Source organism: Carassius auratus, chromosome 43, assembly GCF_003368295.1.
Source record: "Carassius auratus strain Wakin chromosome 43, ASM336829v1, whole genome shotgun sequence".
NCBI classification, from domain to species: Eukaryota; Metazoa; Chordata; class Actinopteri; order Cypriniformes; family Cyprinidae; genus Carassius; species Carassius auratus.
Window position 1 is genome coordinate 2706472 of NC_039285.1, and position 14413 is coordinate 2720884.

General features: G+C 32.5%; 1 protein-coding gene across 6 annotated transcripts in view; it reads left to right on the forward strand.

Moving 5' to 3' along the window:
- The window catches only part of myo7aa (myosin VIIAa), a 38980-nt gene that overhangs the window by 2661 nt on the left and 21906 nt on the right, over positions 1–14413 (forward strand). For 2 of the 6 annotated variants that reach the window (XM_026230532.1, XM_026230533.1), the window contains exons 2-18: positions 3233–3346; positions 3524–3676; positions 4395–4412; positions 4733–4917; positions 6260–6381; positions 6453–6595; positions 7465–7578; positions 7708–7861; positions 8001–8077; positions 9434–9553; positions 9625–9767; positions 10407–10617; positions 10689–10824; positions 12246–12352; positions 12553–12609; positions 13420–13557; positions 13725–13883. In XM_026230532.1, coding sequence (XP_026086317.1) covers positions 3233–3346; positions 3524–3676; positions 4395–4412; positions 4733–4917; positions 6260–6381; positions 6453–6595; positions 7465–7578; positions 7708–7861; positions 8001–8077; positions 9434–9553; positions 9625–9767; positions 10407–10617; positions 10689–10824; positions 12246–12352; positions 12553–12609; positions 13420–13557; positions 13725–13883 — 2151 coding nt within the window. The remainder of the gene's footprint in view (positions 1–3232; positions 3347–3523; positions 3677–4394; positions 4413–4732; positions 4918–6259; positions 6382–6452; positions 6596–7464; positions 7579–7707; positions 7862–8000; positions 8078–9433; positions 9554–9624; positions 9768–10406; positions 10618–10688; positions 10825–12245; positions 12353–12552; positions 12610–13419; positions 13558–13724; positions 13884–14413) is intronic. The other 4 variants (XM_026230536.1, XM_026230537.1, XM_026230535.1 and 1 more) reach the window with 3 other exon arrangements.

A 14413-nucleotide genomic window follows, 5' to 3' on the forward strand; every position in this document is an offset into this window, starting at 1 on the left:
CCTAATTTTGTCATTTAAATGCTAATCAGTGCCAATCTAGACCAAGTTTTAAACTTCATGCCAAGACCAAAATAATTTACTGTCACCCTTTACTAATTGTGTTTGCAAAGTCAAGAATCACTGTTCATATTTAGGATTAATAATAGTTCCTTCCTTCCTTCAATTTTTTTTCAATTATTAGGTAGTTTTTAAATATATACAACTACATAAAAAATAATAATACATTGTAATACAATTTTACTAGAATATTTTCTTATTTTCTTTTTCTTTATTTTTTATTTTTATTATTATTTTTTTTTTTTAATAAAAAAAAAAAAAACAATCACCATGGAAAGTGACATGATAAAAACTTTTGCATTCCCAGAAGATATTAAAATCTAGTTTAACTTCATGCTTTGGATTAACCCATTTCTAAATGTTTTTAACTCGCCTCAAATCACAACTTCAGAATATTTCCTTTTTGCAAAGCTCATGCATGCAAAATGATAACTTATGACTGGTTGTTGCCAAAAGGGGGAGATCTTACACATAGACATGAGCTCACATGAACACAGTGGAGCTTGATCAACATTATCAATAAGTTAGAAAGTGTATTCTGCTTGGTTTAATTGTTTTTGATTGGTTGTTTTAAAGTGCTGCGTTTATTTCAGTGCACTGCCGCTCACTAATATCTCTCAGAGTGTTTCATGACACACATCTATGGACTGTGTTTTCTCCTTCTCCATTACACCTATAGCAGTAACTGTAGGACGGCAGTATTGTGTGATCTGATAATGCATCTATATAACCAACACAAACGTCACTTGTGTTGTTAATGCACGTCGAGCTGATCGTTTGCGCTTGCTGAATAATTTACCTGCACTGAGTCTCAGTCTCACACTCGTGTGCGGCTAGAAATGTCCACTGCTATCTGTTTTCATCTCATTTTGAACTGAATCACCGTCGGTTCTATAGAAAAGGCTTTCATGTCTATAGCAGGGGTATTCAATTAGAGCTCCAGTTTGTTCATTATCTGAACAATCATAGCTTTGTGTTGCAATGACATATGAGGCACATTCAGTGCAGTTTCTTCAAGTTGGCAGCCTTAATACCTTCTAGTCGCAATAGTCTCCTAAAGACTGTCCATAGATCACAAATGATAAAAAAAATACTTGAAAATCTAAATGCATTATATAAACCTGGTTAAATATTTAATCAAAAATACAGTACAGTTATAAAATATTATTACAATTTAAAATCTCTGTTTTGTATGTTATTGCACTTTAAAACTTGAATTTTCAGCATCATTACTCCAGTCTTCAGTGTCACGATCCTTCACAAATGTGCAATACTGAAAACAGTCGCGCTGCTTCATGCTTTTGTGGTAAACGTGATGCATTTTAATTTTCAAGGATTCTTTGATGAATAGGAAGTCCAAAAGAACAGCATTTATTTCATTTACAGCATGTATATACATTATTATATGACAGTAAAAGAGAAATTATATGCAGTCTGCTAGGAACTGATATTGTTTGGTGACCTTTGACCTAATGCATCTTTTATTTTGCACTCACACTCAGAAGTCTTGCTTTTAATGAAAGCTTTGGCACATTGCTTTCCCACAGCGCTCTGGTTTTATCCTCTGATAGTCTGTTATGAGGTTTGATAAAGAAAGACAGCGAGGAGGAGCGAGCGAACAATGCAGTTGTTGTCTTGGCATGAATTATTGATCCGTGTGTCGTTGCTAGGATTGTTTCAGCGGCGCTGGCTGGCAATGCGGCCTTCTCAGACCTGACAGCTGCGGCCAAACGGTGTTGGGTTCTCCCTCTACCTGGATTGATTTGCCTTTGGAGATATTTAGTTAATTAAAAAGCTCCATATTATCAGGGGATCCACCTCCACACCCAATGCCCTGACCAACCCTTCCTCGCTAATGCACGCCATACACACCAGCAGGAGTAAAGGGACAGAGATGCACTTACAGTCAGGGCTGATGAAAACCATCCTAAAGAGCTAGAACGTGCAGGGAAAGGAACGGAGCAATAATTACACAGAGCAATGATCCAGTTTTGAGCCTCAGATTAATTTTTTTAAGGAAATTTGTGAGTTTCAGGACGTCGTCTGAAACCGTTTTTGTCGCTATCATTGTTTTTATCCCTCTGGCGACTGGAAGGAAACATTTTCTTTGTGAAATCCTGGGTCTCTGGAGGGCTGGACGGAGGGGTTTGATGCTGAGGAAGCGAGTGTGTGGATGTGTGTGTGTTTGAGGGTGTTTATCAGACGCTGGAGGACTGTTATCTGCATGGATAAGGGTTTGATCTGGTGAGGATGTACAAGCGTCGGGATTACGTCGAACTCTACGAGAAGGATCAGGCAAAGTGGGCCTTAATACGAAATGTCAACACTGTGGTCAAACACACCACTCTGTTACCGGTACAACGTGTGTGTGTGTGTGTGTGTGCATGCTTGTTTGATTAGGAGGTTTTGGAGCTCATGTTGGATTTATTTGAAGTATTTTGGTGCCATATATTCACTTTTAATTCATTTTGATTGTGCATCTAACACAAAGTGGTTAAAGTTCAGCGTCTGCATCATCCTCATGATTATTCAGACTTGTTGAATTGCTGAATTGCTTATGTTCCTCTACTGTAATTCGCTTTGATTAAAGCAACTGCTAAATTTAACTGGTTTCTATTTTAAATGTTAGGTAGTTATCACATTTTACAAGTATATAATACATAACATAACATAATATTCTTTAACTAATCAAATTTATGGACCTGCATAAAACCATAATTTCTACCTTTCTACCTATATATATATATATATATATAAAGAGAGAGACAGAGAATAGTTTGTAGAATTTTTATAATTTGAGACATTTTTATCATTAAATTTATTAGATTTTTTTTTCTTAATGTTAAAATTAAAATATTTTATTTGACATAAATTCAGGTCCACAATTTTTTTTGTCAGATAGATAGATAGATAGATAGATAGATAGATACTGTAGATAGATAGATAGATAGATAGATAGATAGATAGATAGATAGATAGATAGATAGATAGATAGATAGATAGATAGATAGATAGATAGATAGATAGATAGATAGATGTTTAGGAGACTTGTGCTGGTCCTTTAACTGATCAGGGTTAAAGGTCACGCACTGATGATGTCACCGACCGTCCCACAGTGTTTGAGTGAGGTGATGATGTCATTTCCAGATGTGTAATGGTCTGGACTGTGTTTCAGGGCGACTATGTCTGGCTGGACCTGAAGACAGGAGGGGAGTTTGAGGTCCCGATCGGAGCCGTGGTCAAGCTCTGTGATTCGGGGCAGATCCAGGTCCTGGATGATGAAGGAACTGTACGTTATTGAGCATGAATATCATTCCCTGTCTGTTCAGATACAGGCCGCTCTTCTTCTGGGCTGATCAGTCATGTTTTGTTCGTTTCATTAATAGCTAATAATTATTATGAAGCTCTTTGGTGGGATGTGTGTGCTTTCTGTGGCACTGAATCTATGAATCTGCATTATGTCCAGGAACACTGGATCTCTCCTCAAAATGCCACCAACATCAAGCCGATGCACCCCACCTCCATCCACGGGGTGGAGGACATGATTCGACTGGGGGATCTGAACGAGGCGGGAATCCTCCGAAACCTTCTCATCCGCTACAGAGAGCATCTCATCTATGTAAGCTCTGCCGCTCGTCCCTTCTGATCTGTTAATATAAATAATATCATTATTTTATTTTATTCAAGAAATATATATATACCTATTATTTAGCATTTCTTTATATAGTAACTGATATAAGAAGCAGATTTGTATAAAAAAATTATATTATAAATTATAATTATATTAATAAGATAATACTGATAAAAAATTAACTTGGCAAATATATATTAGTATATAATAACAATTTGAAATACTATTGTATTCAGTATTGAGTAACTAATCAAATTAATGAACCTGAATAAATTACTTATTTAATGAATTGTATTATTTAATATAATAATAATAATGAATAATAACATAAATAACATTAATAATAATAATAATTATTATTATATTTAAAAATAATTAATTTAAATTAATGTAACATTTGAAATTCCATTTAGAAAAACATCTTAATAAACCCAAAAAAAAAAAAAAAATAATAATAATAATATTAATTGGGCTAAATACAGGTTATTTATATATATATATAATGATTATATACAAAACTACTGTGTCCGATTAATTAATTAAATTAATATAATTAATTGGGATAAATAAATTGATATTTCTGTTGCTCATTATGGTCATCACAAAGACAAAAATACTATTTTTCTTGATATAAATCTCCATTTTTTTATCTTTAATAACTGTCCACTCTGGTTATATTCTCATCTCTGTTTTTGTCTGAATGAAGACTAACTGTGGTGGTCGGGTAAGTACTAATGCGGATGGCTGTTCATTGCTTGACTGTTTTCATTACGGTTCTCCATTTCAACATGGCCGTGAGGTCTGCGGTAACGGGACACTGATACATCCCACTGTAACAGCACCCACAAAAAGCAAGTCGCCTGTGCCTCTCCTCTCATGTCATCTTCCTCCGCCGTGTCCCATAACCAATATGTGTGTCTTGTGTCATAACACGAATGATATCTGCATGTCCTCTACATGCTCTGAACTGTCAATGTTGCATACAAGTCGAGACAATAAAAGTTCCTCCAGCTCTCTTCAGCTCTCTGTCTGTGTTCTTCATAGACGTACACTGGGTCTATCCTAGTGGCTGTGAACCCGTATCAGCTGCTGCCCATCTATACTGCAGACCAGATTCGCCTCTACACCAACAAGAAGATCGGAGAAATGCCTCCGCACATCTTCGCCATCGCAGACAACTGCTACTTCAACATGCAACGCAACAACAAAGACCAGTGCTGCATCATCAGGTGAGCAGCGTTCAGTGCCAGTGCTGCGTGGGATGACATATGTCTGCCTATCTATTATTGAAGATCTGCACTGGATATCTTAAGGTTACAGGTTCAAGCTTTTTTTGCTGCCACCATAGTGCCATTGAGTCAGTGTGGTTATTGTATTAAAATAAAATAAAACAAGATATAATTATTAGATTAGCAAATTAAAATTAGTATAATAATTAATTATTAGTATTATTTACATTTACTCATTTAGCAGATGATTTTGTTGTGACTAGGTTTTTTTTATATTGAATAAAAATAATTGAAAGTAGATAGATAGAACAGAAAAATTATTTAGAACGCTGGTGTTTGAGTAATTTGAAAGAAAACAAGTTGAAATAAAATAGAAAGTAAAAATAAAATTTTTTTTTTTATAAAACAAGTAGAATGTTAGAGGGTCAAGTTTTTTTTTTTTGAAAATAGAATTATTTTTATATAATTTAAATTTGATAAAATAATTTAATTAATAAAAAAATAAATATTTTTTCAGGTAAATAAATATAGAATTATTGTGTCCAATAAAAATAATATTATTGAAATAAATTATAGGATATTTGTGTTAATCGTTATGTCATCACAAAGACAACAAATTGTACATTTTCTAATTAAATAATAATCAAATGAAATATTTATTACTTAATGAAATGAAAATGAGAAATGTTGCATTAGCAACTAAATATAATAAATTTTATAAACAAATAGATATAATTTTATAAAATAATTATTAATAATTATAATTTAATTTAATAAATAATTAATAAAATACATATTTTATTCAGTACAATTTCAGATAAATAAATATAGAATTATTGTGTCTGATAAAAAATAAATATTATTTAAATAAATGATGGGATATTTGTGTTAAACCGTCATCACAAAGACAACAAATTGTAAAACTATTAGCTAATTAAATAATGCTTAAATAAAATATTTATTACTAAATGAGATGAAAATTAGAAATGTTGCATTTGCGACTAACTAAAATAAAATTAGTTAAAGCTGAAGTACTAAAAAGACATAACCTGGAATAAATAGAAATATTAAATAAATAAATAAAAATAAAATATTATTAAATACATAATATAAAATAAAATATTTACAAATTAAAAAAAAATGAATAATGACAATACATTGATTCTAAAATATCCCTGTACTTTCAACTAGCAGAAGTGAGGTCAAAGATGAGGTTAGGTTTAAAATGACAAAGGTGAGGTCTGGTTCGGGATCAGGGATAAAGGAGGAAGGTTTATGTTCCCTGTTCGACGCTGTGTGTTTTGGAGATGTGTATTTTCACCGGTGTTTATTTTCCTGTCAGTGGTGAGTCTGGAGCAGGAAAAACAGAAAGCACCAAGCTGATTCTGCAGTTTCTGGCTGCTATCAGCGGACAGCACTCCTGGATCGAGCAGCAGGTTCTGGAGGCCAATCCCATCTTAGAAGGTAAGAGACCTGAGCTCTGGAAACACATCTCTGAAGGAAACTAGCCGATTACATTCTGATTCACCCCACAGCCTTCGGGAACGCTAAAACCATCCGTAACGACAACTCCAGCCGCTTCGGGAAATACATCGACATCCACTTCAACAAAAGAGGAGCCATAGAGGGAGCAAAGATCGAGCAGTACCTTCTGGAGAAATCCAGAGTGTGTCGACAGGTGACCAATCTGAATCCCGAAGCAGGAGTTTGTGTCGTATCTTATGTTTGATTATTTGATCAAAAAAAGTGAAATAATATTACAATTTGAAATAACTGTTTAATATGTGAATATATGTTCAAATGTAATTTATTTCTGTGATGCGCAGCTGTATTTTCAGCATCATTTCTCCAGTCTTCAGTGTCACATGATCTTCAGAAATCAGAATAATGTGATGATTTACTGCTCGAGAAACATTTCTGATTATTATCAATGCTATGTAACGAGAGAAATATTTATCTTTTTGTCTTTATTGTCACTCTTAATCAATTTAATGCTGACTTGTAATTTAATTTATTAAATAAATGAATCAATAATTAAATAAAGTACAGTTACAGTTGTTATGATGGATTTCTATAGGGCCAAACAGCATGAATATTTGAAACAGGGAAACTTTATTTAACTATCTCCACAAAAAGTAAGTCTTTCTACTTCCGTCTTATGCATGAGACGATGCATTTATTATGCGATACTGTATAAAGAAACATAATTTATGCATTATTGCAAAACTTTGAGCAAATATCTTTGATGGTCTTTCATGTTAGTAATATTTTTGAGGAACCTGTGACACATTTTCGTTCAGGATTCTTTGAATAGAACTTAAGGAGGAGCAGAATTACTGTATTAATTATTCTACCGTAAATGCTTTTACTGTCACTTTTGATCAATTTAATGTGTCCTCTATGAGTGGAAGTATTTATTTCTGCTGTTCTGTTGCTACAATGAAAACAAAATCAGTCCAAACAGCAACATGCAACATGTGAATTCGTATTATTATCATCATTATTTAATCTAGTCTTAAATTTGCACTTTTTCCTCTTCTCTCTCAGGCCCGTGATGAAAGAAACTACCACATTTTTTACTGTATGTTGAAAGGAATGACGCCTGACCAGAAGAAGAAGCTGGGCTTGGGTAAAGCCTCGGACTACACCTACCTTACCATTGTGAGTGATGCTCTTTAATGCTTTCATCTTCTTGCAGTGCATGAAGACATACAGAGACCATCTTCAATAGCAGACACTGGCTGGAGTCTCCAGTATATACTAACATGAGTCTACACTGTCTGAACCCAGGGAAACTGCACTGTTTGTGACGGTCGAGATGATCAGAAGGAGTATTCAAACATCCGTTCAGCCATGAAGGTCCTCATGTTCACAGACAAGGAGAACTGGGAGATCTGTAAGCTGCTAGCTGCTATTCTGCACAAGGGCAACCTGAAGTATGAGGGTGAGTCTGCTGGACAAATGCACTGACTGCAGTCTTTAAGATGTTTATGATTTCGACACAGCAGATGCTTTCCTGTCTGTGTCTAATAAACTGAAACGGTGTATTTAGTAACTTCTGGTGTTCTAATCTTCCTCCCCAGCTCGCACTTATGATAATTTGGACGCCTGTGAGGTCGTGCGAAGCTCAGATCTCTCCACTGCTGCTGTTTTATTAGAGGTATGACGCTATCATGACATTATAAGCCACATGGATGTTGTTATTGAGATTTAAATGCATTTTAGTATAACATTGGTGCTACTATAAACTTTTTAAATGCATGAATCTAGAATCTGTGATGTGTTAGATATCTGGCAGGTGTTTGAGCGCCCTCTTGTGACTAATACAGTTACTGTGATGGATTTAAGATGTCTAAGAGACTAAAAGTATCAGTGTTTGAAACAGAGAAGTTCTATTTGTTTTTCCATGCAACAAATGTACGAGTATTTGAAACAAATCATATTTTTCCTTAAAAAAATAGACTTTTTTATTTTTTTAAGTTCTACAGAAATATATGAATGTTTGAAACAGATAAAAAATTGTGTGTGTGTTCAAACATTCATTCATTTTTAGTGGAATTTTTTTTTTTTTTTCACAAGTAGATCATTGAATTAGATTTTTTCCACAAAAAGTGTGAATATTTGATATAGAAAAGTGTCATTTAATTTTTCCACAAAAAAGTAAAAATCTTTGAATCAGAGAAATTATATTTAAAATTATTTCTACTAAAAAAAATGTATGAATATTTTAAATAGAAGTTATTTAACTTTTTCAACATTTCATTTATTATTATGATTATTATTATTTATTTTTTTATTTTTTTGAATATTCTTAATACTTCTTTTCCACAAAATAGAATTATGTATTTCCGGACTATAAGTCACATGTCACAAGTCCTGCGATTTATTTAAAAAAATAAATTTTACATGAACCAAGAAAAAACATTGCCGTGTCCAGCCGCGAGAGGGCGCTCTATGCTGCTCAGTTCTCCTGTAGTCTACACTGAGCACTGTTTTCTCTTGGTTCTTGGTTTTAAATAAATGCGACTTATAGTCCAGTGCGACTTAATTTTCCTCATCATGACGTATTTTTGGACTGATGCGACTTATACTCAGGTGCGACTTATCTTCAGAAAAATACGGTAAATATTTGAAACTTTTATAATTGTTTTTAACTTTTTCCACAAGAAAATCAAAGAATATTTTAAGTAGAGAAGTGTTATTTAATTTGTTCCACAAAAAACAGAGAATTATGTAATTTTTTTTTCTTAAAAAAAAAACAATAATAATAATTATGAATGTTTTAAATTAAGAAATGTATGAAAAATGTTTGGGACAGAAATTTTTATGACCTTTTTCTACTTCTGTGTTATTTATTATATGACGAAAATGAGTTTTTTTACAGCTGAAATGTCTGTATTTTTTATTGTATATATTTTATTTTTTATTTATATTGTGCAACATTGTGTGAAATGCTGTGTTGGTGATCTTTACGGTACACGTTTGTGTAGTAGCTCTGGATTGGTCCTGTTTTCAGGTGGACCTGAAGGACCTGATGAACTGCTTGACCAGCCGAACCATAATAACCCGTGGAGAGACGGTTTCCACTCCTCTGAGCATTGAACAGGCGCTGGACGTGCGAGACGCTTTCGTTAAGGTAAAACCATCTCCTCTTTCATCTACACACCTGATCCAGGCCATTCATCTGACCAGCCGTGTGCTTCACAGGGCATCTACGGACGCTTGTTTGTGTGGATCGTTGAGAAAATCAATGCAGCCATTTACAAGCCTCCGTCCCTGGAGCTCAAAGCAGTGCGGAGATCCATTGGCCTGCTCGACATTTTCGGCTTCGAGAACTTCACTGTTAACAGGTTAAAAACAAACACTTCACTTTACACAGTCACCTAATAGCCTACGAATATACTAATGCTAATTATTCTGTATCCATATTGTGCAAATTATGGTTAATTACAATGTTTATTTACTTTCCTGCTCTAACTATCAATTTATCTAAACATAATATATATATATATATATATATATATATATATATATATATTATTTTTTTTTTATCAAAACGTAATAATTTATGAAGCACTGATTCAGTTGACTGTGAAATTAAATCTCTATTATTAATTAATTAATTATTATATATTTATTCATAATAATGCATGTAAATATATAATAATAATAGTATTTAATATTTAAATAAAAATCTTAAAAGAAGTAACTTTTTATCAAGAATTAATAAAATCAGTTAATATGAATTAGTTATACATAAACTGTATATATATATAATTATTTTGACACATTCATTCATTATAGATTAAATTTGTAGTAATAGTATTTGATATGTAAATAATTAATATAAATATTATAATTATTACATTTTGTTAAAATGCATTGCTTACATATGAATTCAAATGTAATGCATGAATTATTATGAACTGAATGATAATGAATATATAGGTATAGTGATGTTGGCTGATGCAGTCGTGTCTCTCCTTCAGCTTTGAGCAGCTGTGCATCAACTTTGCCAATGAAAACCTGCAGCAGTTCTTCGTCCGTCATGTTTTCAAGCTGGAGCAGGAAGAATATAACCTTGAGAACATAAACTGGCAGCACATTGAGTTCACAGACAACCAGGACGCTTTGGACATGATCGCCATAAAGCCCATGAACATCATCTCTCTCATCGACGAGGAGAGCAAGTTTCCCAAGGTGAGGTCTGTGCTGTGTGATCTCACACTGCGTCCTGTGTTCACGCTGACCGCTTGTTCATCATGTTTCAGGGAACAGACACCACCATGCTCAACAAACTCAACTCTCAACACAAACTCAACACCAACTACATTCCCCCTAAAAACACCTACGAAACACAGTTCGGGATCCAGCACTTTGCTGGAGTGGTCCACTATGAAACCAGAGGTTCGTTTCCTGTTTCCTTCATATCACACACGATACTCAACTGCATTCAGTCTGCACTCAAAAAGATTTAAAATAAAATACATTTGAGATTTATGCATTGCTTAATTACATAAAACATTGCATCCATCTGGATCACACAGCTTTAACATCAACTTAATATGATGCATATTTGTCAGTCATACACAAATGAAACATAAGTGGGTTTTAAATACACAGTAACCAGGTTTATCATCAATAAACCCATTTTTAAATATAAAAAAAAAAACAAGTTAAATTACTAAATATTGTTTGTTTTTCCACAGTACTTCATACTTTTAAATTAATAAATATAATTGTTTTTAATAAATGCATTTTGAAAATAGGATTATTTAAAATAGATGCAAATATATATTTGTATATCAAATAAATAAATCTTAAATTCAGGCCTTAATATCGAAAATATAATATAATGTAATGTAATATAATATAATATAATATAATATAATATAATATAATATAATATAATATAATATAATATAATATAATATAATATAATATAATATAATATAATATAATATAATATAATAATATATGATCTGACTTATGATTTTAATATTTCTAAAAAACAATGCAGTTCAAATATGTATATCTTATATTTATGGCAAAAAAATTTATATATAATATAATATAATATAATATAATATAATATAATATAATATAATATAATATAATATAATATAATATAATATAATATAATGATCTGACTTATGATTTTAATATTTCTAAAAAACAATGCAGTTCAAATATGTATATCTTATATTTATGGCAAAAAATTTATATATAATATAATATAATATAATATAATATAATATAATATAATATAATATAATATAATATAATATAATATAATATAATATAATATAATATAATGATCTGACTTATGATTTTAATATTTCTAAAAAATAATGCAGTTCAAATATGTTTATCTTATATTTATGCCTAAATGTTTTATAATAAAATAAAATAAAATAAAATAAAATGATCTGACTTTTGATTTTAATATTTCTAAAAAATAATGCAGTTCAAATATGTATATCTTATATTTATGCCTAAATGTTTTATAATATAATATAATATAATATAATATAATATAATATAATATAATATAATATAATAAAAAATAGATATAAAAAATAATATAATGCATATAAAAATAAAACTGAATATGTCAAATGCATTAATGTAAAACAGCTGAAAAATCCCACACATGCACACTTGTGCCATATCTAGAGAGCAGAATAGCATAGAAACTTCATAAAACGAAAAGCACCCCACAACTCCCTCGAAAGCACCAGAGCATCCTAACAATGATCTAGTGATCACTTCATCTGCTCACTACTGCTTTTGTCCACATTTGCAAATGAGTTTGTGTGTGTGTGCAGGTTTTCTGGAGAAGAATCGAGACACACTGCACGGTGACATCATTCAGCTCGTGCACTCCTCCAAAAACAAGTTCATCAAGCAGATCTTTCAGGCGGACGTTGCAATGGTATCTGCATCTCATTTATAGACTTTACTATGAGCACTAGATTATTATCTCTTATATCTATATATCTTATTTTCTATTATCTTAAAGCTGTGGTATTACCATAGTTCTTGAAAGTGAAATACCTTTGAGAATTAGCGTTAAGGATGGACTGGTTTCTGTAAATGCTTCCCTCTCTCTGTGTTTGTGAAATGTGGTGGCAGTTTCTGTGTGGTTATGTGTCTGGTGACAGTCTTGGCAAACCAGGTTCACACCATAAGGTAAAACACGGTAAAAGATTAGTAGTTTACAGTAACTAATGCATAGTTGATGCCGTTAACAGCACATTCGCTGCACATGCTTAGCGTTTTTGCTAATATGAAAGATGAGCGAGTATTAGTGCTTATATCTATCTTGATGCATCACTATTTTAATTCATAATTTTTTATATTGGTTACTAATAAATGAAGGTGAAATAAAAATGACTAACTTTATAAGTGCCATTTATATTCTAACCAATCAGATGCTTGCATGGTAGATGAGGAAATCACTGTTGATTTTTCAATGTTTTAGAAAGAAATCTCTTGTGCACAGCAAGTATGCATTTATTTAATCAAAAATACAGTAAAAATGTGAAATATTATTATGATTTGAAATAACCGTTTTCTATGTGAATATACTTTAAAATAGAATTTATTTCTGTGATACGCCGCTGAATTTTCAGCATCATGACTCTCCAGTCTTCAGTGTCACATGATCTTCAGAAATCATTCTGATATTTGCTGAACAAGAAACATTTCATCACTTTTTCATGACACAACGAAACCTTTCCACCTCTTTTGTTCTCCCAAGTAGACAGAAATAATTTGACCTGCGTCTCTCCAGAAAATATATCTGTCAAACACGAGTCCCTGAGGTGAAACCACTTCCCGTTTGAGGATGAAAGAAATCAAGGAAAAGTTTCAAATCAAAATGACAAAGCCGTTTGTGACAGGTTCACCCTAAAAACAATCCTGCTCTCTGCTCACCACACTCTTTTTAAAGTGCATGCTCCTCTTTGTGTGTGTGTGTGTGTGTGTTTCCTGACACAGGGGGCGGAGACCAGAAAGCGTTCCCCGACCCTGAGCAGTCAGTTCAAGCGCTCTCTGGAGCTCCTGATGCGCACACTGAGCGTCTGTCAGCCGTTCTTCGTCCGCTGCATCAAACCCAACGAGTTCAAGAAGCCCATGGTGAGCTAAACCTGAACTACAGGAACTCAGCTGTAGTTCATGGAGAAGGACACTGAACTCTGAAAACTGTCAGTATAGGACTTAGCTTGGCTGATTTAACATTGCACAGATTAAAACACATTTTTGATGTTATGTGATCATGTGATGGTGTCTCCGTCTGTCCGCAGCTCTTCGATCGTGAGCTGTGTGTGCGGCAGCTGCGGTATTCTGGGATGATGGAAACCATCCGGATTCGCCGGGCCGGATACCCCATCCGTTACACTTTCGTCGAGTTTGTGGACAGATACCGTGTTTTGATGCCTGGAGTGAAACCTGCTTACAAACAAGTGAGTTCATGAAGTCCATTCATATAGTATTTGAGACTGATGTGATGTAAAATAATAAATAAATACATAAGAAAAGAAAAGGAATTCACTATTTCTACAGGAAAAATGCAGTGTCCTTTGACCATTTCTTTATGTACTACAAGTTTTTCACATGTAAATGGCATCGTTGTGTCCTTAATATCCATAGTTTTGTTTTGATGAATTGACGTCAAAGAAAAAAATCGTAATCATAAATTAATGCACTGAAGGTAAAAAAGACAAGTCCTTACTATTAATTAATTATGTGAATTTATGTTAAATTTGTTTAGTTTTTTTCCGCACCCACAGTGTGATGATTTATATTATATCTAATAATATGAAATATATGTACAAATATTTAAATATAAGTCTTACTTATAGAGAGAGAGAGAAAGAGAGAGTGAGAGAAAGATATATATATATATATATATATATATATATATATATATATATATATATATATATATATATATATATATATTTATATAAATGTAATAAAATGTAAAAATTAA